Source organism: Lissotriton helveticus, chromosome 2_1, assembly GCF_964261635.1.
Source record: "Lissotriton helveticus chromosome 2_1, aLisHel1.1, whole genome shotgun sequence".
Classification (NCBI taxonomy): Eukaryota; Metazoa; Chordata; class Amphibia; order Caudata; family Salamandridae; genus Lissotriton; species Lissotriton helveticus.
In genome coordinates this window covers 537,150,930-537,173,670 of record NC_136059.1, presented here as the reverse complement: position 1 = coordinate 537,173,670, position 22,741 = coordinate 537,150,930, and the positions used below count along the sequence as shown (strand labels likewise).

General features: G+C 46.4%; 1 protein-coding gene across 1 annotated transcript in view; it reads right to left on the bottom strand.

The window, feature by feature from the left end:
- Positions 1-22,741, bottom strand: part of SERINC5 (serine incorporator 5) — a 260,829-nt gene that overhangs the window by 164,629 nt on the left and 73,459 nt on the right. Inside the window, exon 2 of the mRNA XM_078675198.1 lies at positions 7,120-7,287. Within this exon, the coding sequence (XP_078531324.1) occupies positions 7,120-7,287 (168 nt within the window). The remainder of the gene's footprint in view (positions 1-7,119; positions 7,288-22,741) is intronic.

Here is a 22,741-nt window from a genome sequence, read left to right as displayed (position 1 = left end):
TTGCTCACCATGCCATTCCAGTTTGGACCCAGCCATATGCAAATCAGTCTTGACCCCGCGCCCAATGGGAACAGTCCAGCCCGAACGGCCAGGCCAGTTCCTCCCTGGACTAGAAACAAGCCTCCTAAGACATGGCTTGGCAGTTCGGGCTGGACTGTTCCCATGAGGCACAGGGTCAGACTGATTTGCATATGGCCAAGACTGAACTGGGGTGGTGGAGTGAGCTAAAAAATGATGATGGATTAAACTCAGATCAGTTGGCTGGGGGTGAGTGTTTGATTCGCTCAAACGCTCTGTCCATCATCCCCTTTGGTATCGCTTTGTTTACCCTGGCAAGGTATGCCCAGACGTGGGTCCCTTGCTTGCACTGCCACTGCCACTGCCACTGCTATTGGATTCAAGATAGAATGGCTGATGAGGGTTATGAACCCGAAACTGGTCCCAGGATACTTGTTTCCGGTCCAGGGAAGACATGGCTTGGCAGTTCGGGCTGGACTGTTCCCATGAGGCACAGGGTCAGTCTGATTTGCATATGGCCATGTCTGAACTGGGGTGATCGAGTGAGCTAAAAAATGATGGATTAAACTCAGAGCAGTTGGCTAGGGGTGAGTGTTTAATTCGCTCAAACGCTCCGTCCATCATCCCCTTTGGTATCGCTTTGTTTACCCTGAGTTGGCAAGGAATGCCCAGACGTGGGTCCCTTGCTTACACTGCCACTGGATTCAAGATAGAATGGCTGATGAGGGTTATGAACCCGAAACTGGTCCCAGGATACTAGTTTCCGGTCCAGGGAAGACATGGCTTGGCAGTTCGGGCTGGACTGTTCCCATGAGGCACAGGGTCAGTCTGATTTGACCGTCCTGACTTCGTCAGACGCGGTCGCTCCCACGCTCCCTGGCTCCTGGCGGTATCGTTATTCAATTATTCGTCAGCCTTTTAAATTGTGCATTTGTAAGACGGCACTGCGCTCATAGCGCTGCTGGTGATTTGAATCTCTGCATTGGTGTGCCATTCATACAGCGCAACGAAAACGGCACTGCGCCCTATCTCTGCCCACTAGCGCCGCCTGTGTAAAGCGCTCTGATCATATTCTCGGTGGCCCCTGCCTCACTCGACTTTCCACCGCCTCCATTTTATTTTATTTGTTGTTGTGTCCCAGAGCCCTTCCTCCCCGACCCGCTCCCACCTCCCTGCTGCCCCTCCCACCCACTGACCCTTACTGTAGACTCGGTGGAAGGCAGAGCTGTGACCGTCCTGACTTCGTCAGACGCGGTCGCTCCCACGCTCCCTGGCTCCGGGTGGTATCGTTATTCAATTATTCGTCAGCCTTTTAAATTGTGCATTTGTAAGACGGCACTGCGCTCATAGCGCTGCTGGTGGTATCGTTATTCAATTATTCGTCAGCCTTTTAAATTGTGCATTTGTAAGACGGCACTGCGCTCATAGCGCTGCTGGTGATTTGAATCTCTGCATTGGTGTGCCATTCATACAGCGCGACGAAAACTGCACTGCGCCCTATCTCTGCCCACTAGCGCCGCCTGTGTAAAGCGCTCTGATCATATTCTCGGTGGCCCCTGCCTCACTCGACTTTCCACCGCCTCCATTTTATTTTATTTGTTGTTGTGTCCCAGAGCCCTTCCTCCCCGACCTTCTCCCGCCTCCCTGCTGCCCCTCCCACGCTCCACCCCCTCCACTCTCCATTTAGGACAGATGTCCCAACGCGCAGCGTCCACGCGCTGCGGCCGCGCCGAAGGTAAGCCCGTCTACGCCCGTCCGCGCCTGGACCGCGCCCAGAGCCAGACCCCCTGGCCCCCGCCGTACCCAGGCCACTACAATCACATATGATGCCGCTTCCCTCCTCGCCCTCAACACCGGACGCACACCACAATGCTGCGTAGCCACCCCAGGACGTACCCATGGTCCATTCACCTGCCTCTCCTGCAAGTTCAATTGCTCCAGGACCATCACCAAACCCTCCTCCGCCACACACCGCCCCGACGCTAACCACCTGAAGTGCATCCTAATCAACACCCGGTCGGTCCACAGACACGCTACGGAACTCTGGGACCTACTCGACACTGCTTCACCTGACATCGCCTTCCTTACAGAAACATGGATGAACACATCATCAGCACCCGACATCGCCATAGCCATACCGGACGGCTACAAGATTACCCGTAAAGATCGCATCAACCAAACAGGAGGAGGCATCGCCATCGTCCATAAGAACACCATCAAAGTCACGACCAGCACCGATGATAATCTTACATCCGCAGAACATCTCCACTTTCAAATCCACACAGACCCTAGGACCACACTTAGAGGCACCCTCATCTACAGGCCCCCAGGCTCCCGCACCCAATTCAACGATGACATCACGGACTTCGTCAGCCCACATGCCCTCGCCTCCGATAACTACATTCTTTTAGGCGACTTCAACTACCACCTTGAAAACAAACACGACAGCAACACCACCTCCCTTCTGGACAACTTGGCCAATCTCGGACTCAAACAACTCGTTGACGCCCCCACCCACGCAGCCGGACACACGCTCGACCCTATCTTCACCTCCAGCAAGCACATCTCCTTCAATTACACCACAGCCCTCCACTGGACTGACCACAGCTGTGTTAACTTCAGCTACAAATCCACCCTAAACCACAACCGCCCACAACCCATTCCTCGGAGAAACTGGAATAAAATTACCTCCGACCAACTCCTCTCATCACTCAATCAAAACCCTCCCACCCTCTCATTGGACCCAAACCAAGCAGCCACCAATCTCAAGCAATGGATCACCCACAGTGCTGACGAATTAGCACCCCTGAAAAAACACCTGATCAAATCAACCAACAAAAATGCTCCCTGGTTCAACGATGACCATAAAAAATCCAAGAAGCTATGCCGCACCTTGGAGAAAACATGGAGAAAAACCCCAACCATAGACAACATGGCCACACTTAAGGCAGCCACCCGAACACACCACCAACTGATCCGATCCACCAAGAAATCAGCTTTCAAGGATCGCCTCGACAACAACTCCCACAACAGCAAGGAACTCTTCAACATCGTTAAAGAATTCACCAACCCCACCACAGCATCCAACGGCATCACTCCTTCCCAAGACCTCTGCAACGCGTTATCCTCCTTCTTCTACAACAAAATTGCCGACATCCACAACAGCTTTAAGAACACTCACAGCGTTCATCCCTCCCCACCCCCCTCAGATCCAACCCCACCAACTAACATCCTTAGTGCCTGGAACCCAATCACAACTGAAGAAACCATCCGCCTAATGAACTCAATCCACTCTGGCTCGCCAACTGATCCCTGCCCCCACCACATCTTCAACAAAGCAGACTCCATCATCGCACCCCATCTCCGTGATGTCATCAACTGCTCATTCAACTCTGCCACCTTTCCAGAAAGCTGGAAACACGCCGAACTCAGCGCCCTCCTGAAGAAACCCACAGCAGACCCCTCTGAACTTAAAAATTACCGGCCCATCTCCCTCCTCCCATTCCCGGCCAAAGTCACCGAGAAAGCCGTCAACAGCCAGCTCGCCGCCTTCCTTGAATCCAACAACTCCCTAGACCCATCCCAATCCGGATTTCGAGCCAAACAGCACCGAAACTGCCCTAATTGCAGCTACTGACGACATCCGAACTCTTCTGGACAACGGTGAAACAGTGGCCCTCATTCTACTCGACCTCTCCGCCGCTTTCGACACAGTCTGCCACAGTACCCTTATACAACGCCTCAGCAACATTGGAATACAAGGAAAAGCCTTGAACTGGATCACCTCATTCCTCGCTGGGAGAACCCAAAGAGTCCGACTTCCCCCTTTCAACTCTGAAGCCACCAAAGTCATTTGTGGCGTACCACAAGGATCTTCTCTCAGTCCCACCCTCTTCAACGTTTACATGAGTCCACTCGCTTCTATCGCACGCCAACACAACCTTAACATCATCTCTTACGCCGACGACACCCAGCTTATCCTTTCCCTCACCAAAGACTCCAACACCGCCAAAACCAATCTTCACGAAGGCATGAAAGATGTAGCCGAATGGATGAATAATACCCGCCTAAAGCTCAACTCAGACAAAACGGAGGTGCTCATCCTAGGATCTTCCCCCACTGCCTGGGACGACTCTTGGTGGCCTTCCGCTCTGGGCACAGCACCCACACCCACAGACCATGCACGTAACCTTGGCTTCATACTAGACTCCTCTCTCTCGATGTGCAGACAAGTCAACGCAGTCTCATCCTCCTGCTTCAACGTACTTCGCATTCTCAAAAAGATCTTCCGCTGGATCCCCCTCGAGACAAGAAAGACTGTCACCCACGCACTGGTCACGAGTCGACTGGATTACGGAAACACCCTCTACGCCGGAATCACAGCAAAATTACAGAAAAAACTCCAACGCATCCAAAACGCATCAGCGAGACTCATATTAGACGTCGCTCGCCAAGATCACATCTCCGGACACTTAAAAGACCTTCACTGGCTTCTTGTCAACAAAAGAATTACTTTCCGCCTTCTCACCCACGCACACAAAGCCCTCTACAATCTAGGACCCGAATGCCTCAACACTCGACTGTCATTCTACAAACCCACCCGCCAACTAAGATCGTCCAATCAAGCCCTCGCCGCTATCCCGCGCATCCAAAGATCCACCATGGGGGGCAGATCATTCTCATTCCTTGCTGCCAAGACCTGGAACTCACTCCCCACTCACCTCCGCCTTACTCAAAACCACATCGCCTTCAGAAAAGAACTTAAAACATGGCTATTCGACAAATAACAACCCCCTCCCCAAGCGCCTTGAGACCCTCTGGGTGAGTAGTGCGCTATACAAATGCTTGAACTTGAACTTGAACTATTTGCATATGGCCATGTCTGAACTGGGGTGGTCGAGTGAGCTAAAAAATGATGATGGATTAAACCCAGAGCAGTTGACTGGGGGTGAGTGTTTGATTTTCTCAAACGCTCCATCCATCATCCCCTTTGATATGGCTTCCAATAGAGATAAGAGCTGTATTCAAAACTGCATGCATAACTCACGAAGCCCTCCACACGGATAAACCGACCTACCGCTCAAACAAACTATCAAAAGCCAGACAAAGGAGAACTCTTTGAAGCTCAAAACAGCATTCTCCTGACTCCAGAATCTGGAACACACTACCTCAAGACTAACATGACAATCAATCTTTCCCTCACTTCAAGACGAAGTTGAAACTCCTTCTCCTCCATAAATATTTGAACCCGCTCTCCAAAATCTTCGACTGACCCGCCCTGACACCCACAAAATTCAAAACTAAGCCTCATCACCTATATCTCATGGAAAACTCTTATGCCTCAACTGCCCCAACCCCAAGAGACTCATCCCCAAATGCCACTTAACTATTTCGCCCATCAAATCTAATGCACAGCCCACTGTTATTATTTGATTCAAAGTATGTTTATTTATTCCTTGTGTAACCCTGTGCAAATGAACCCATGCACTCAAAATATTATTAATACATATATGCCGTTTCTACCTCAAAACCGTATCAGCGAAATATATGAAGGCTTTAGGATCAGATCCTAAAGCCTTCATATATTTCGGTTACATATTTCCATTATGTCTTTAGGCTTACCCCAATGTGTACTGTTAATATGCGCTGCTAAAACAATATCTATAGGCTCTTTCTACCTCGCAAATGCCTTCCTAAATTTCGCTTTTGTACTGCTATTATGTCCTAATACCTACCAAAACATGTACTGCTACTATGCGATGTTGAAACATTATCTAGATTAATAAGCTGTCTACACCTAAAAAATTTATCAGCTACCGATCCTAATGCCTGCTAAAGTTTCGTGTATGTACTGCTATTCTGCCTTCATGTCTACCCTAATATGTAAACCACATAACTACTACTATGCAAACCTTGTGAAACACTCAGATGCCTTCAGGTCAAATTCGCGCTATATAAAGCTCTACAAATAAATATAGAATAACCAAGTCTGAAATATTATGTACACATGACAAGCATAATTAGTTCGGCAGAATCACATTATTGTGAACTCCATGTCATTGATGTTTGAAGCCAGCGTCCAACAATACATTATCTATTGTCCAAATAAAGTCTAGAGATCTATCAAATTGCCTGGACCTTGGCATGGAAGTGTCGATGAGTTTCAGCCCCACTGGTGTTCTTGGGTATCCTCAGGCCAGGAGCTTAGGTGTCTTGTTTTCGTACGTGAACCATTTCTTTCGTACACAGAGGAGAATAGCTACAAGTTACAGGGAATGGGTAGTCATCCCTAACAGTTTCTACAAGTTTGTTTACAATATGAAAGATTGGTTCAACACAATGTCTGTGTTGGGGTTGTAAAAGAGAGCAAGAACTAAGTGTTCCTTCATCAACACCTATGTAAACACAGACACGTGCGCCTACAAAATGAGGCAAGCACTTTCTTTTTATTTACCAATCCAAAATGGATTAGTAAATAAAAAGTTGCACAAACTGGGCTTTTTTGCTAAAGCAATAATGCATTTTTTTTTACACAACGAAGACAAACAAGCAAATGGGGGAGTGAGTTGGAGAGCAGGCAAGGGATGAGGCAACACTGAGTAGAGAAGGGTGGGGGTGGTTGAAAGAAGTGAGAGGCAACAATAGGAAAATGAAATGGAGACTGTTTTTAAATTCTCATTTTGTGAGTGATATTTGCTAAGATGGTGTGCTTCTTGTGTAAGCCAATTAACCTGTCCTATGTATTTCAATAAAATTCAATTAGCAAAATTTAGTTTTCAGTATATTAAAATTATATACAGGAAAAATAAGTCAAAGTTAAATTTCTTAACCGAAACATTGACCCAAATTTTGTTTGTCAGATCTCTGCGTGATGGTGTTTAATGCAGTTACTCAAAATGTGTACTTCTATTTAGTACAAAGAGGAAATCTTTAAAATTGCTAAGTTAAACTAATTCTGGACAATCCATCTAGTAAAGTATTGAATCAACTTAGAAGAATGAGTAGGATATCTTACAAGAACTAGTACAGATCTCAGGAAAGAGCCATGCAGCCGTTTTCTTGCTACAGTTCGCCCTACCACCTCCCCAAAGTCACACTTACGTTATTGTTCATCAAATCGGATACAGTTGGTGACATCATGATGCAACAAATGACAGTGACGAGAATGAAGTAGAGCGCGTACATGAAGCGTGTACTGGTGGACTGCTTGATCTTGGGGCAGCAGCTGCAGCACAGTGTGCATGCTCCTGTTCCGCAGCAGCAGGCGAGCTGTGGGGACAAAAGAGACATAAATTCAGTTTTGCAATGTAGAATAACTTTGGTCTGGCTGCTAGAGCTTTACTAGATCCCTGATTTTAACCAAAGCCTTCAGACAATCGAACATAACCAATGACAGTCTTCCTAGCCACTGGTTCCACCCACCGCTTTGAGCCATTTTACCTAATAAACAATGTTCAGTTTCTATACTTAGAAATATAATCAATGTCTATCATCATTCTAGATGAACTGAATTGATCTACACAAATACACAGCAACCAGACCAGGCTATCACCACATCATCCCTGCCTCTTTTTAATGTTTGTAAAGCCAAGCAAATGCAAGGAAAGATTTTGCACTGATAATAGCAGGCCACTTTCTGGGACAAAGGGGGAATGGGGCAACATCTCCTGGGAATGGGAGGATTAGCAGATGATCGCAAAGGCCCGCGTGCCTGTCCTCATGTTTGCGGACAATACGTTGATAGTTTCCCGGACCCAGAGTGGGCTCCAGAAGGCTGTGAATGCGTTCGGAGAATTTTGCCAACTGCGAGGACTTGAGATAAACACCTCAAAAACCAAGTTCATGTCCCTGAGTCAGCAGAAAACCTTCAAAGGTACAATTAATTTTACTGGAACTCCACTAGAACAGGTAGAGGCATTCACGTATTTGGGAATATCTCTCCAGAGTAACATGGGCTGGAAAAGTCACATTGATATGGCGGTTTTAAAATTTCACCAGCTTGCGGGTGCCTTAGCCACAAAGCACAGAGCTTCTTTTACAAAGCCAATCACACCCGCCCTAGAGATTTATAATATGAAGGTCATAAGTGCCTCTTTGTATGGTTCTGAACTTTGGGGATTCAACAAACTAAACCTACTGACAACAGCAGAGAATACATTCCTACGTTGTTTAGTTAGGGTTCCCCAAAGTACTCCCACCATTCCGCTTTTATATGATCTTGGCAGGAAAAAAGTTGAGGATATAGCACGGCTACGGCCCCTATTGTGCTGGAGGCGTATCTGGACAACTCCAGAACTAGCTCACTACACCCTTGCACTAAAGGACATTATTAGGGCTGATCGTTTTCACTCTATCCAATGGCTTAAAGAGATAAGGGGCTTATTAACAAAGTTGGAGCTTGATCACCAATGGGTAGACGCAGACAACCCAAGCTTCCCGTCAAAAACAATTCTGAAAAAAAGTATTGGGAAATGATTTGGATGTCCACCCATAGCACCTATATAAACACTAATCTAACAGGACGGTTCCTTGATTTTAAACCTCGCCCACTCTGTGAAGCTTACTGGGATAACATAGAGGGTCCGCTTGACCGAAAGCTGTATTTCCAGTTTAGGACTGGAACTTTACCTGTAAAAGCTTTCAGTTATAAGTGGCCAGCAAATAGGGATGACAAATGCCATAACTGTAAAAATGTGATCGAGAATGGATCCCACATGCTGTTTGTATGTCCCCTCTATACATGCCCTCGTAGCAAGTGGCTAAAACCAACATGTATTAATATGGGCACCCGGAGATACATTGAGGCGCTACGGATACTGGAGACTGACTGTTCACCTTGCATAGCGATTGCTGTTGCCAAATTTCTAAGGTGGGCCTGGATTATACGCACTCGCACTTTAAATTCAATAGATACCAGCCAATGACTCTTAAAGACACTCAAAAAGATGATCGATCATGTCTTATGTATACATTAGTTGTTTTAAACCATTTTTTTAGAAAATGTGCTTTTAACCTGTAAACGACAGCTACAAAGATTTAATAACTTTTTAACACTGTATTTTTATTTCTGTTTAGTATTTATAATGATTATGTCTAATGGTTGTAAGAGGATGTATAATTTTGCTTTTATGACATGCTGTCGAATAAAGCTTTCTGAAATTGTTGCAAAGGCTAAGCAATATTTATTCCAGCAGAGGAGCTTTAGATCCATGACCACTAACCTGACCAGTCTTAAGATCTGTGCAGATGGCCGTAGTCTCAGGAGTTGGGTGTGGCCGTTTGTGCGTAGAACTACGAATGTAATTGGAGCAACTTGCAGCAGGTTAAACAGAGTACTGTATGGACGACCTGGCTCAACAACAGACAGCTAGCCATAACCTTCAAAGTCACCAGAAATCCAGCCCAAAACGGGAGTATGCTAAACAATCTATTATAATCCACAACACAAATGGAAACCAATTGGTTCAGTCAGAACGGTAACAAATAGGGAATAGTCAAACAAAGATTATTGTAGAGTAGACAGACAAATACTTTACCCACAACTAAAAATAAAAATGGTGGTGCCTGTTTCGAAATCAATGCTTAAAATTAGGGACACAAATTTAAAAATATTTTGAAACGAGCAAAGAATTAAGTAAATTCTGCTTTTCACCTTTTAGGAAAGCAACTTGGGCAATATATTCAAAATGCTACAATGCAGTTTCTGCAATATGAACATGCCATGCTGTTAAAGTTTACTGTGACGTGCATATGGACTCTTCCTTCTACACCCCAATGTCACAAACCTTCCTGATCACTTGCAATACTCACTTCAGTACTTTGCCGAGAACCCACCTGTTCAACTAATTTCTCTCAGACCACTCTCTGCTCCCATACAGACACACATAGCAATCTACTGATTTTGATTCAGAGGTCCAGAAAACACTCACCACCTACCAGTAGCCCATCTCACTCTGACAATCCATCAAATACGTCTGCCTGAATCCCTCCCAACTGCACCTTCCTCGTGCAAGACTCCTAAAACTAAAAGGAAATACTTCACAAAGGTGTGCCATCGATATTCCATCAAATATGTTACATCCTTAGTGTAATTCTCCTCTGTTGAGCAACTCAACAGCATGCTGGGTGTAATATCGAACTTAAACTATGCTCTTCATAATTTACCCATGGCTCCTTGTTCACAAACCTGAAATACTGCATGTGTCCGAGCATTAGAAGCCAAAATGTGTGCCTTCAACTAGAAAGTGGTGGCAGTCATCTTGGGATTCTGGACTGTGCCCGAGCACCAAGAAAAACAAAAATGCAAGTGGGCAGGGTGAGAATACCGTGACCATTCTGGGTCTGGTGGTGGGGTCCCGCAGGAACCTCACCTGAGAACTAAAAATCTTTTTTTCAATTTTTTGCCATAAATTTGCAGTGGATCTGCATCAAAATAAATTATTTAAAAACGGTGCTCTCCCATACCTTGCTTTTTTTTGTCCCCTCACCTCCTGTCCCCCAACCCCACCAATGTGCTAGCTCCCAGAGGGTGAGGAGATTGTTTAGGTCACTATGGGAAGGGGGGTGCATACAGCCACCCTCCACATGTCGATTTCAGCCCCAGGGATCCTATTCCCCAGCCTTATTAAAATGTGTGTGGGGTGGTACAAGGCCCCTCTACCGGTCTGATTTCAGCCCCAGGAATCCCATCTCCGAAGCCTGGCCAAAGTTAATATGGTGGAGGGGGCATGCAGCCCCCCACTCCAAGCTGATTTCAGCTCGGGAACCCCATCTCCTGGGGCCAAACCATGTTAGTAATGGGAGGGGGATTGCGTGGCCCCCTTCTGTGTGCTGATTTCAGTTCTGAAGACTCCATCCCCCAGCCATAATAAGAAAGGGGAGAGGGGTCACGCTGCCTCCTCCTAGAGCCATTAATGGCCCTGGGGGCCCTATCCCCTCAGGACCGGCTCCTGCTATATCCCATGGGTGGATGTTCTAGTTGAGAAACAGAATTAGAAAAACCTTAGAAATTCACTAAAAAATCACAAAGGTTACAGGGACGTTATAGTTAGGTTCAGATTTTACACACACGAAAGCATCGAAATTCAGCAGTTCCAGTTAGTTATTTCAAGGAACTGTAATTCATCCCCTAAGGTAATAAGGTAACTCGTGCCCTGCTAATCACCCCACATATTAAATCACCTATGACATCATTAAGCACATCAGTGCAACATTTGCTATAAAATTATTGATTAGAATACTGTTCATGGCGGAGGTGCGAGGTATATTTACCTTCTGGCACAAGTTATAGTTACTTGAGATACCCAACTATGACTGCCGAATTTCTATGGTTTGAATCTAGCTATAACGTCCCTGCAACCTTTACTTTTTTGTGAAAAAATAAAATTATATAATATATATATATACACTAATATATATATATATATATCATACACAAATCAACCTCACTGCAGTATGTGACCACGGACAACGCAGTTAGTTGAGGACCAGTCACCTGAATTCTTGGTAAAGGGAGTAACACAAGCACTTCCTGTCATGGCTTATGCATGCATGCAACCACTCTTCCAACGAAAACACTACCACTTGCCCGTTTTCAAGCCCAATTAAGTCATGACACCGTAATGTAGGTTGCAGCCAAAACATTGTTAATTCCCCTTTCTTTAAAAAGTATTCGTAGGCGCAGCCTTCTACTATGCACCTGCAAAGACAATACACATGAAACTCAAGTGGATTCAATGACTGACGGGAACGCTTACTTCGTAGCAGACTCAAGCTGGCTTTCAGGAAGAGATCATATGCAATGCTAAAACTTATAAAGAGACCATCGTACTTTCAGGGATTCCGTGGACACCGCAATCTCTTATTGGTGTGACCATGACCTGGTTTAGAGGTTACGGAGCCTTAAGTGAAAAATGCTTTTACAGGAAATTTAGATCTTTGCCACAGGCCACCTCGGTGAATACATCCTGCTGCTTCAAGAAATGGAAATCCAGCTCCAGCAGAAGGGGGCTCTGGCGCTGTACAGCATCCTTCATGTTCTACATCATGGTTAGAACCATCAACACAGCCAAAAGGTCTCAAAGGCAAGACCTATTGCCTTTGCCAATCCTTATTTGGACAAAAGAAGGAGTTGTGTTTACTTTTTATTTTTTTTGTTTTTCATCTCTTGCCCCTCCGCAGTTAACTCTGAATTTCAAAATCAACAAGACAGACTCAATCCTGTAAATACTGTTAAATATGGACAACAACGAATACAAATGAAAAACTGGACATAAGTACAGACTTTCCAAGTACTTCACCTCGTATGTTTATATTATAAGTTACGCAATGTAATATTAACGCGAAAATGCAGTGCACCAACAAAAAAAAAAAGGACTTTTCACAAATTTCAAAACAAACTAACAAAGACAAAAATGTGAGCGTCGACTCCTGAACCATAAAAGAGACTAGTGAACTTGGAGCGCGATCAGTATCCTTGAATATTAAACAGAAAAACAGCGAAACTCATCAACGTGCACAGAGAGCTACTTGGTGACTCACTGCACACACAGGTTGGGAAATTCAAAACACCAAGGCGTGGCACTGCGGGCACTGCAAAACTCAAAGCAGCCTCTGTTGTGAAGTGCGCTCCGTAAATGAGTGCGTTGCTGTAAAAATAACCTAGCTGAACATTATTGCCTGTCAACAGACTGCAGTCCAAACTTGCCCTTTTCATTTAAAATTACCTCTTTGCATGAGGCGTGGTCTAGGAGCTACATTTCTGACTTTAAAACCTCGAGACCCGACTTCTACTTTAGACATCGGCACATGACCACGTGCGAAACGGAGGAAAAGAGTTTTATTGCCCATGCCTCAACGTGCACCTGGCTGTAACCTAAATATGTAATCAAAAGGAAAAAAAACATCAAATTACTGAGTGCGGTCTAGTTCTGTCACAATCCCGTGAACAACCCCTCCACAACGCATCCTGCCTTCTGCAACGCAACCCCCAGATACCATCTATTTAATGTTGAGAATTTGATGTTCTGTGCAAGTCCTCTATATAGTGGACCTCTAGCTCCAAGACGTAAAGTGAAAAAAGTGAAAATACATGTTCGACTAACGAGTATCCATTCCACATATAAAGTGGGCATGTAACCTGGTGGGCACGAAAAACACTCATTGGTCACCAACTTTGGCTGGACAATACAATAAACAGTCACAAGAGAAACTCTTCCGACCCTGTAATCTTCTGTGCCCGCTGCGCAACTGGGAAGAACCGGAGACCGACATACCCCGGAGTGGGTACTATGTGCCTGAGCCCGTGCCTAACTATCTCTTGGGGCTTTTGGGCTGCTTGTGCTATGCTACCTAGGAGGTCCTCTCAGGGCCGCCTTTAGCACTGGTGGCGCCCTGTGCGACAATGTTTGTTGCTGCCCCCCAATGACCACCTCCGGCACAGATTCCATTTAACAGTGCCCCTCAAGTCTCAATAACCACTATCTCTTAGATTAATTTAGTTGTATAGCACCACTCATGCCAGTTTAAGATGTCAGAACATTTTAGATTGCGCAAACATTGCACAGATACAATCATACGCGTGTAAATCGGTGTATAGGAAATGTTACATAAGACGGAGACTTACATGGTGTAGGAGTCACTCACATGTTATCCATTCTGGTAGGCAGTAGTATTTTAAGAGTAAGTGGTCTGGAAAAGCACAAATTCAGAATTTAAAATGTAACACCATTGTATGGGGTTTTCTTTAAGAACTAGATTCTACCTAAGTTAACCCATATTGCAATATAAGGATAATGAAAGACAGGGCAAACACATAGCTCTAATATATTCCTTGCCGTTTGCATGTAGCTCTTTGATGGCAGTTAATAGCTCACTGCTCAAAAACTTATAAGCTGCAAGCACCAAACGGATCTCTGTGTCAAAAGCGGTAACCCATTGACCAATTTATAGTATATGCACTTTGTGATCTGAATGGGACACGTTCTTTGCAGCAGGCATATTAACCCTCTGCAATACAATGAGTCAATTTCTTAGACAAAGCTCCAGACTCTCGCCAGGAAGAACATTTATTAAAGGAGTTATCTTGACGTTTTTATTGCTGGGACCAGCAACGTGGCATCAGGTGCTTTTAAAACAATAAACATAGCGTCTCCACCCCAAGTCAGCGCCTGGTGAGATGGCACCGATCGCACCACCCTAAAGCCGGCACTGGGTCCTCTGGTGCCCAGGTGACATCAATCGGGCCCACACCGATCTCTTCTTGCCCTCCCAGGACTTTGTTTAGGGTACCTTATTCACCCAGGGTCTTTCACAATGGGGGGCATGAGATCACCTTTAAGAAGATCAGCTGTCTCCCACCATGGCTGCACCAGATGGTGGAGTCCGCAAAACAACAGAGGAGAGGCCTAACGGCTAAGGCGCTCGACCTCGGACCTGGGGAACTCGGTTCGAGTCTCGGTAACGACGCCAAAACCCCCCTGTGATTCTTGGCAAATCACTTAATCTCCCCGCAGAGGGCATCGAAAGTTGGAATATAGGGGACTTTATAAAGAACTAGCTCTGGGGATTGTGCCAACCCCGAGGAGCTAACCCTTTATTTTTCTGTTGAACAGCCCCACGGGGACCTCCCTCGCCCGCCCAATTCGATTGTGGCGAAGATCTTGCACTACAAAGATTGAGATGCTTTTCTGTGGAAAGCCCGACAGCCAGTTTCTATCCTCAGAAACTATCATTGCATCCTCATATTTCTGGACTACACACAGACGGTCCAGCAGAGGAGAGCCTCCTTTCTAGCTCTAAGAACTGGGCTGGCGTATGCTCTTCTCTTTCCTGAAGAGCCTAAATTCAGAGCAGACAAGGAAACTCGCCTTTTCTCTCATTTCACTTTTTATTTCAAGGGCCTAACCGCCAATCTCTCTGAAATCGCTGATCTGACTAAATTTGGGCATTTCTTGCAAGTGAGTTTGGCAAAATCCTGCATATTCCCTTGGTTACCCACGGTGACCTTGACTCTTATTGATACGGGACATGGCCTTATACAGTCGGAAGACAGGTGCTTCCAGTTCTTAGGAATTATTGTTTTCCCACATTGAACAAGATTTATTGGATGGCAACCTTATTGCAGCGGTTGTTCGCTCTACGAGCTTTAGTCACCTTTCAGAATTCCCTTCTGCTCTCTGTAAAGGGACACCTTGCAAAGATGATAATGCTTTCTCATTTACTGTACCGCTTCGCCAACCTCCCAGTGATTACCCCGTAGACAATATAAAGGAATCTAGATAAGTTGTTGGGGGACCTCATCTGGCCCAACAGTAGACACAGAGCGGCCATTACAAAGCTAGAACTTCCACTGGGATCTGGGGGCCTAGGACCATACTTTGAATCATACTTCCTTTCCGCTCAATTACAAGGACTGGCCCAGGGCCATCAGTTGGAAGACACTAGTACAGTAGCGCCTCCTCTCAATCTAGCGTCTCTCCTGGCACTATCAGTACCGTGGGTGCATGCTCTGTGGGGGGCTGTGCTTGGTGCCGGTTAAAATAAATTTTCTCCACAGGAGTTGTTGACTCTACAGTAGTTCTCCTACTTACGCTCCCTTCATTCCCCTACTTGATCTCCCTAAACAACCCGGCAGCTTCACCAAACAAGAACTATAATCTTTGGATCAAGTCTGTCTTCAACCTGGGCCACCTATTTAATGGTCAAGTCTGTTCTTTGAGTTGGCAGAACAGTGCGGCCTCGATTAAGGGCAATTACTTACTTATTCCTCCTTCGCAGACTCTTGAGGGAGCGCGTGCACACTCTGAACCGACTCCAAACACTTGTCGATGGTCTTCACACTCTGGGTACTGGGAAGAGAGTGATATGCTGGCTCACACATACTATGATGATGCACATGAAGATCTCTTTGCAACACCTCTGCGTGACTTGGGTAGTGGAATTTGGCAGAAGGAATGGGCGAGACACCTGACAAACCCTCACTAGATTTAACGTAATGCATGTCTACAATTGATACAATTGTATGTTCTCTATAGACCTACCTCTCACGTCAATGATTCCAAAGTATATTTCCGAGTGCCCTTGACATGTGTGCCCGGTGCCAAGCTTCGGATACAGACCTCTAACTTCCTGTGAGATTGACCCAACCTCAGTCTCTACTGGAGGAAGATTTTGCAAAAAATTTCCACAACCACTGGCCGACCACCCCTAGAAGCATGTGAGGGGGAAGCACTTGGAATATACAAATGGCAGAAGAAATGAAAAACTGCGTCCAGTTTTACTGATCTGGCCCTAGACTTAGCCAAACGTGCCATGCCAATGGAGTGGAAGAGTGCAGTCCCTCCTAGTCAAGTGGCCTGGTGAACTGTTGTGGGGTGCTGGGCATGAGTGCAATACATAGGGAGGATGCCGGGGACCTTCGCTGACGTCCAATGGCTACAGTATTTGGAGAAGTAGCAGTCCTGGTTCCTAGATTCAGGACGAGAGGGCTCCGCTTCATAATTCCATGAAAGGAGTGAACTTCCCTTCAGTTACATTTGTACCCATCACTCGACAAGTGATGGTGGGGGCACCCAAGCTCAGGTATACTGGGACCCTTCCCTCAGCGCCTAGCGAGGACCCTTCGGTCCTTTTTGACTATGACCCAGATACTAACACACAAACACTAGTATAAGATTGTCTGGTCCCCAGGAGATCCCCTCCCTTTTGGCCCACCCCCGCCGGGCCCTCAACCAGCCCCTCCATCTACCAAGTTTGACATCATTTGGTTCATTACCATGCAATATTAGGACAATACTACACCAGGATTTCTCTCCTTTCATATGTTTTAGGCTCTCGCCGACTGTCCTCAGCAGAGGGCCATCAGACTTAAAACCTTCGTGTCTATATTGTTCAGTACCCTCTACCTTTGATGCACGCCACTGTTATTTATAAAACGAACACAATTTGTTAAAAAAAAAAAATGCCTTTTATAAGTAGTCAAACCTCACCATGACCCTAAATACTTCCATAAAATTAACATTAACCCGAACAGTATCCATTTCCGTGACTCTGTAGCGTTAACAGTGTGACCTCTCCAAATGTAACCATGTTAAATGAGTGACTTGGCAAAAGCCACATTAATCGGGGTGTACTATATTAGCCAAATGCACAGAAATGCATATGCTCCATGTAATAAAAGTCAAAATGCATAACCACATTACAAACACTTGAGCGTAAAATATGATCATATTTATTAGCAGTAGGCCCTTACAGCGCAATCTTCAGAAATGCTGAAAGTATACGATTGAAGGTACAATGGAGCAAACATCCCTCGTACACTGCATATAAGCAACATTGACCTAAATTCTGGTTGGGAGTTCAGCTGGCTTTCCTCTTTTGAGGCACTCTGGGTGTGAGGCAGCAAGGTGTATGGCAGTCACTGTATTTCCGCAGCAATACATCAACTCTAGCTTTTCGATCTTGGATAAGGTTAAAAAACCATAACACTTAAGAACAAGCATTTACAATGCAACGGTCTCGCCTTTCCAAAAGTTAGAGCTATTGGCATTGTAAATGACACATTTTTTATTTATGTGTTGGTTTTGAAAACAGATAAATAAATGGCTGTCATTTACAATGCCAATAGCTTAATCTCTACCAAATGCCCCCCCCACACACAGACAGACAGACACGCACACACACACATTCAGAGCCCCCCCCACACACAGAGACACACACACACACAGACCCACACACACACACACAGACCCACACACACACACACAGACCCACACACACACACAGACCCACACACACACACACACACACACACACACACACAGACCCACACACAGACCCACACACAGACCCACACACAGACCCACACACAGACCCACACACAGACCCACACACAGACCCACACACAGACCCACACACAGACCCACACACAGACCCACACACAGACCCACACCCAGACCCACACACAGACCCACACACAGACCCACACCCAGACCCACACCCAGACCCACACACAGACCCACACCCAGACCCACACACAGACCCACACACAGACCCACACACAGAGCGCCACACACAGAGCGCCACACACAGAGCGCCACACACAGAGCGCCACACACAGAGCGCCACACACAGAGCGCCACACACAGAGCGCCACACACAGAGCGCCACACACAGAGCGCCACACACAGAGCGCCACACACAGAGCGCCACACACAGAGCGCCTTTCTAATGGGTAGTTCTATCTGGCAAGAAAGAACATTGGGGGGGGCATACAACCTGGCCTGATCAGAAAGGGCTTAAATCATCAAAAGCTTTCAACCACTACCGAAGGCCGGTAGGTGCAGTCCTGTACCTGCATCTGCGGGGCCCACGCAGGTCTGGCGGGCTCCGCCTAGAGCCAATTAGCCATGTTCCCAGCCTGCTGACCAGATGGAGCCTGCCTGGTGCAGACAGAGCTGCTGAGAGCTTTCTCTCAGGGGTGCTCGCCTATAAGCTGCTGTCTGCTCCACTGCAGAGGCAGAGACGTGAAACCTGACTCTCAGGAGCAGCGCCTGCCCTCTGATGTGCATCCTCATATCAAACTGTCGAGGGATTAGCGAGAATACGATGACACTTCTAAGAGTCAACGCTACCTGGCACCATGCATTGAACTAGCTATAGCGTGTGCTTGCTGCAAACAGTGGCAACACAAAAAGAGGAGTATCTAAAAGCACCCGAATGCCAGGGATGGCAGCCAACGTAGAGACTGTAAACCCAGGGGACTTACTTTGTTCTACTACATTTTATAAGTTGGTCAAATTCCTCACTCCGGTGTATCTTGGCTATCAAGCCTGACGACATGACCCATGTATTAATAAAAAAACAGGCTATCCCACAGAAATTAGCTGCAGGAATATAAAACTTGAATACTGTAGTTACCCCGTGCAATCGGTTCTCAGCTTCCAATGTGGATGCGGCTGAACCGGTCTTTCATCCTCTCGATGTCGATAAAAAGAGAACAAATGTGACGTCGAGAACGATACCGAAAGTTTTAAAGTGCAACTCCAAACGGAAGTGTTACCTGCAGAAAGAGCCTATAATAGCCTTCAGAAATGTAGCCCAAGTCCTGCTTTAAGCAGTGGAGGGTCCTTGGGACGAGACAGTCTGATCACTCAGACATTATTTGTTTTTCTGCTTGTTTAAGATGCCCAGATGGTGGCTCATGAAAGGCAGCAGCCATGCCATCAGGGCTTTGGACGGCAAACCGGCCCAGGGGGTGGGTCATTTAGCTCCTCTAAGTTACTAGTTACTGAACACTTCAAAGAAACAACTAGCAGTCCCTCCCAGTTGCTTTCCTCAAAAAAACAATTTGGGCAATCTCAACCCAGCCAGCAGCCAGACCCCGATACAACCACTTTATCCTAAGGTGGATAAAAACATGCAGTGCCGTTTTTTGTGCACACTATATAGAAACAGGCCTTTGAGAAACACACTTTAAAAACCAGCACCCCCTCACCTCACCTCACCCCACCCCACCCCACACAGCACCCCCTCACCTCACCCCACACAGCACCCCCTCACCTCACCCCACACAGCACCCCCTCACCTCACAAGGCACCCCCTCACCTCACACGGCACCCCCTCACCCAGCCCTCCAAACATCGCACGGCATGGGAGTTCAAGCACCTCTTACCTGCGCAGGTCATGAACTTTCACCGAAAACTCCTTCTCCCTGAAGTAGGGGTTTACGACGAGGTCGGCCGGCCCTCAGACGCACCCCACGGTACTCCACTTCCTGGCGCTGGTGTGCGCTGGTCCCTGGCGGCCCCAGCTCAGAGCGCTCGACGGGGGGAGCGCTGACCTTAATACGGCTTGGAGCGGCACAATGGGCGGGCGGCCCCCGCTCTGAAGCCAGTATGTGCCGAGCACAGGTGGCGGGCAGGGCTCTCGGGTGGGCACCGAGGCAAAGCATGCGCGTCTAGAGGCAGCGAGGGAGCACTGAAAGCCCTGGGGTGGGCTACATTACACATGCTACACTGCAGAGGCCAAGGATGGGTCCCGGGCCTGGGGGGGCTGACGGCAGCGGCGAGGGAAGTCAATTATAAAAAAAATGCAAGCGCTCCATGGCGGATCTGGGGATGTGAGGTTGGAGGGACGTACACGGACCAGGGAAAGCCGGAGCCAGCAGTCTCTGCACCGCCCTCTCCGCCTGCAGGCCAGAAATTGATCTCCAAAACGCCCCGTCATTTTAGGATTTGGGGGCGTGGTTTTCTTTCTCTCCTCTTCCCATTGGCTGGAAGGTAAAATTTCAGCCAATGGGAAGAGGAAAGAAAGAAAAGAGAAAGAAAGTAAAAAACACCCCCGAATTCCAAAAAGACGGTGCTTGAACGGAGTGACGCTCCTCGCCTCCAATGGCTGGCCTCAGTTTAGGAAGCCAGCCAATGGAGAAGAGGGGTGGGTTCAAGCCCCACTCTCTGAAACATCAGTTTTCTCCCAGCGAGAGCTGCGCAAGCGCAGCCTTCGCTAGACGAAACCTAAAAATGGGGTCAATATAAAATAATTGAAGGGGCCAACGTAGGTTAAGAAGTAATCAGACACAGCAAAATAGGCACAGAAGTGTGCGAGGGCATATCAAGGCTGTTTGCAGGCTATGCAAGTACAACATAATAAATTAATACGGCAAGATCCCCGCATAAGTCTTCGATAATTTCCCCGATTCTGGAAGCGAGAAGAACAGTGCCAGCGGAGAGTCTGTGGTAAGCTCCCTATTCACATGAATAAGAGGTACTACAGACACTGAGGCAAGGCAGACACTGAGGCTTGCTCAGCGCTTCTGAGGCAACAATCAGAATGTCACTTCAAAGAGGAAGTAAGTAAATTTAAATGCGAACTGAATATTTGCTGTTAAGTGCAGGCAGTTAAAAGAAAATCTCTTCAGAGGCGAAGGGAACAGCAACCACAGTAAAAACATTAGCTCAAATACATACTATACACCCAATGCTGTTCAATGCAGTATGTTATTCTGCAACAGGTTCAGCCCTGGGATCACAAACGTACAGAAGCTAGTCATGAAGCCTCTCGCCAATTATCTGCTATGGAGGGACTTCAGTGAGGGAGCCACTGCCAGTGGTTTGTGAACGCTCGGGAACCTCAAACTTATATTTGTTAGTTCCTTGAGCTTTTCTCAATTTGAAGCGCTTCCCTAGTTGAGGGAAAAAGGTCCCTCCAGAATAGTCTGTGAAGTGAGGGCATCAAGTCCCATTTGTGTGCACTCTGTCATACTTGTATCTTTTCATCCCTCCCAATTAGCAGAAATTCTTATAATCATGGGTGATTTTATTCCTCCCTTTACTACAGAGTACTTGAATATGGACGATCACAGGTATACTAAAGTGTATCCAACTATAGAGGAGAATGACTTCTGTTCCGTCATCAAGCAAGAGGGACTAACAGTTAGTTGAGGCAGATTCAGAAGACACAACAAGGGTATTATTCTCTTGAAGTGGTATGTACTGACCCTCATCCCAAACCTCCACATAGTTTAATATAACTGGGACTCCTTTTCATGTGAAGCAACTAAGGCAAGGGGCAGATGCATCAGAATCCGTGGAGGGATTTTATTATATTCTGCTATGCACTTTCAATCCACTCGCTAGACAACTACGGTTCAATCTCAATGGCAGAATAGGGTAAAACCTTTGGTTTTGGTGCATATCTTAATTTGAACTGGTTCGCCGTTAATGTTGTAAATAAAAGCATACCGTATTTTCCGGCGTATAAGACGACCCGGCGTATAAGACGACCCCCTACTTTGCTTGATAAAATTTAGGTTTCGTGCTATACTCGCCGTATAAGACTCCCCCCACTTCCAGCGCAGTCCAACACAGTCCTGCATAGCCATTTTGAGAATTTATTTTGGGCTTACTAGTGATTCTAGTCCTCCTCCGTGTGGGTGAGCAGTAAGGCTTTATCAGAGGACAGTGTTAAGCGTTTATTAGTCACACTCAAAGACTAAACTCAAACAAATTGGTTGTATAAAACCGATTGCTTTAGTCACAATATTTTTATTTAGAACCATATGAAAAACAGTCACTTGTAAAACATAAGGCTGTTTGTCATCAAACATGTACGATAAACATAAAACAGTGCAAGTGGATTAAACTTTTCATAACTCCATGCGATTGTTACAGGATTTGCTGACGTTCCCTTTAAAAGCCTTCAAAATCCTCCTCTTCGTCATCTGATATCATAAGTAAGTCAATGAGATCTTGTGGTACATCTGTAAAGCAGTCATCGTATGGATCTGGTAATTCCGTATCAGATGGTGTGGTCTCGGCTTCATCTTTATCTTCATCTTGCCACAAGTAGTCGTCCTCCATACCATCTAATGAATTTGATATGCCACACTTCTTGAAAGACTTTATGACTGTTTCTGCATCAATATCATTCCAGGCTTTTATGACAAACGTGCACAAAACATCCAACTGTGGTGCACGCATGTTTCCTCCTTTTGTGAATGTTTTTTCACCGCTAACCATCCACTCATTCCACTGTTCTCGAATGCGATCTTTAAATGGCTTGTTTAGGCACACATCCAGTGGCTGTACCAACGATGTCAACCCTCCAGGAATAACTGCAGCATCTGTTTTTATTCTTGCCAGCCTTTGCTTGGTGCTGGGAGTTAAATGAGCCCTGAACATATCCCACTCCAGTAGACTACGTTTTTGAAGAAGTCCACCTGGTC